Source organism: Ptychodera flava, chromosome 1 (assembly GCF_041260155.1).
Source record: "Ptychodera flava strain L36383 chromosome 1, AS_Pfla_20210202, whole genome shotgun sequence".
In the NCBI taxonomy this organism is placed as follows: Eukaryota; Metazoa; Hemichordata; class Enteropneusta; family Ptychoderidae; genus Ptychodera; species Ptychodera flava.
This window is the reverse complement of record NC_091928.1, coordinates 58239056-58242148: the sequence shown is the minus strand read 5'-3', so window position 1 is coordinate 58242148 and position 3093 is coordinate 58239056. Positions and strand designations below refer to the sequence as shown.

Genomic DNA, 3093 nt, shown 5'->3' with positions numbered 1-3093 from the left:
ACCAAACCAGATTTAATGGTTGATAAAACGGTGGTTAAAAGTTGTGACAAGCGTTATGTTGTACACTTACTGAAACCAGCTATGAAACGTTGTTTATAGGATTCTTATGGATTTTAGGAATCCAATATAGATTAGCTAATACCTTGTCATCTTGCGCTAACTTGATGCCAAATTCACTCAAAACTGTTGAATGGTTCTGCAATATTTCCTCTTCAGAAAAGGTTTTAAAGAGAGTATGTTGTGCTTCTCTCATCATCTGAGTTAATCTGAAGTTTGTTCTTTAAACATTGAATGTAATATTGCTTGCAGACAAAGATGATGTTTTTTGATGCTTTGTCTGCAGGCACAACAATTAACACATTTATCGTGTAAGCATCTAGACATTCCCGTACAGAAGGGTCATCAAAGGCAGATGTAGTGTTGATGACAGTATGTGAAGAACGAAGACGTGAAATTTGAGATTTTACCTTATCACTACTGTGTGAAGCCAGTCCGAAAGACATCCAACGTCTTTGTCTTCGATGGCAGCCCATGTCTCAGCATAAGTTTCAGCCACACCCATGATGATTTTAAATAAAAGTTCTAGTTTACACAGGGTGGCACACGATATTTTGGGTCAAACTGGAACAGCTACCGAAGTTCAGAATTTTGAATGATTTTCAGGTCACCTGTTATTATATGATCATAAGGTATGTAACAAAAGGGAGATGACATGCAATCACAAGTCCATCATGAACATTGTTCTTAATATCAATTTCTTTCAAGACCCAATTGTAATTAAACAATTTCCTACCAATGGTCTTAGAATAGGTATAGGACACTATAGGAGGGTCTTGAAATGTAAAATAAGGTGGTACTGTGTCCATAACGTCCTTGCTGTGTAAGATATTGCTGATGTCAATCATGTAAATCCTTTTGTTAACAAACCTCAAGGGAAAAACAATGTCTGCTCACTGTTGATGCTTTCTGTCCGAACAGGTTTGAATAGGCGATATTTGCCTATATCCATAATAATGGCAATTAACCGGTATTCGGGCAGCAGAGGGTCGTGTACATTTATAACTTCAACAGTCAGGAGAAGTGATCTTAACTTCTGCAAGGAGCATGCAAACAATGCAGTTCTTACCTTGTGAACACCCAAAGGTTTGATTTAACATGGGTAGTAGATCACTGAACTTGGGATTACTGGTGTTATCTCTGTGTCGATGGCCATGTCTTTGTCGTCTTCTCTGGAGAGAATTAAACAAACCCATGACATTGACAGTCTTTCCCCTGGGCTAGATGGGCTACCCACACTTAGTATGTTATCATTACATCCATAAGGCATAGCTGTGCCAAGTTCAGTGATCCAGTGGTGTTCACGTTGTTTGCGATAACTCCTACTCAGTATTGAACTATTAGAAGGATGGTAAATTTTTCTAATATTCTTACTTTCATATTCAATACTGAGTGAAGAGGAACATTGAAGTGAGTGTAAAGGCAGGTTGGCAGATTGTTGTTAATTCCTGACACTGCATAAAAACCCTATAATACTTACTGTACTAACATGGATTATTGCCTGTATTTTAGCCGAAGAGTGCATATACAGATGAATACAGTCAAGAATCCATTTTTTGTATTCAGCAAGCCTGTATTCATGTGGATTCATGTGAATTCACGTGTATTATACTATAATATAGGCAACTCATTAATGTGAATTTACTGAATTATCGGGTTTTCATGCAGTGTGACAATATGCCCACACATCCTCTTAGAAAGTTTTTCCCCGGTCTCTCTGACATATATAAGACCACAATGCCTTTGTGTGGTACGCCTTTTTGGACAGATTACTCCGTGTCACAGTGGCAGTGATCAGAATATCACATGTCTTGCAATTTCTAGTCAAACTATTTGTAGTGTACTGGGCGTTGACCCGAGGTCATCTCATTATATATGCATGATGTAATAAAAGAGCTAAGCCTGAATGGCGGCCATGTGTTTAAGTTAAATCTGTGCAGTGTGTTCAATCCGACCGATCCAGTCCTTAATTCTAGTTAGGGACAGTTCAATTGGCGACGAGGATAAACTCGAGAAACTTCAGATAGCGGGTAGCTAGTTTGAGTTGGCCGGACAACGTACGATGGCAGCAAATATTGAAATCGGTAGTATACAACCGTTTGACTGTCAGAGCGACCCTGCTACTGTGGCTATACGTTGGAAAAAATGGCGGAGAGCGTTCGAGTTCTACGTCGATGGGAAGGGAGTAAAAGATGATCATCAGAAGAAATCACTCCTGTTACACTCTGCTGGGTCGGACGTTCAGGACCTTTTCGACGATATGGAAGATCCTGGACCTGGTGTTTTGGCGGAGGGTGCCGAGGACACAGCAGGTGAATATCAAAAAGCCATGCGCACATTGGAAGCTAATTTTAGCCCACAAGTTAACATTCCATATGAGCGACACCTTTTCCGTCAGTTGAAACAAGAGGAATCTGAAAGTATCGATCAGTTTATTGCGAGACTAAGAGGTCAGGCTAATTATAAGAACTGTGACTTTAGAGATACCGATGAACAAATGCGTGATCAAATCATAGATAAATGTAAATCGTCAGCCCTGCGTCGAAAGTTGTTGGAAAAAGGCGGCGCTCTCACTTTGAAAAGAGTGCAAGAAATCGCGAGAGCGATGGAAGCTGTCGATGTGCAAGTGAAGAAAATGGAGGGCGACATGAAACAGGATGTCAACCAAGTCCGGCAGGCTAGACCAAAGGGAAACCTGTGCCTGGTAAACAGAGTAAAAAGACTAGTAAAAGATGTTTTCGCTGTGGACGTCAGGGACATTTCCAGAAAGACAAAGAGTGCCCTGCTAGAACAGCTACGTGCAATAAATGTCAGTTAGTGGGACATTTTGCGGCCGTCTGCAAGACGAAGCAAGACCTTGGTACCAAAGCAAACAAAGATGGTTTTAAGGGTAAGACTATCAAAGACAGGCTACACTATGTAGAAGAACTCGGTGAATACGTTTTTACAGTCTGGCCAGGGAACAACTCGAGTAATAGTGGTATGGTAGATGTCTGCGTTGGTGGAATTGTTATCCATGACATGTTGATTGACTCT

General features: G+C 40.6%; 1 protein-coding gene across 1 annotated transcript; it reads left to right on the top strand.

Moving 5' to 3' along the window:
• The first annotated feature begins 2119 nt into the window (after nucleotides 1–2119).
• Nucleotides 2120–2875, top strand: LOC139146037 (uncharacterized). Its single transcript, XM_070717486.1, has one exon. The coding sequence runs from the start codon at nucleotides 2120–2122 to the stop codon at nucleotides 2873–2875; it is 756 nt and encodes a 251-aa protein (XP_070573587.1).
• Nucleotides 2876–3093: the final 218 nt, after the last annotated feature.

What these genes read in the sequence shown, in the direction of transcription:
- LOC139146037 (XM_070717486.1), top strand. Translation starts at nt 2,120, where the DNA reads ATGGCAGCAAATATTGAAATCGGTAGTATACAACCGTTTGACTGTCAG.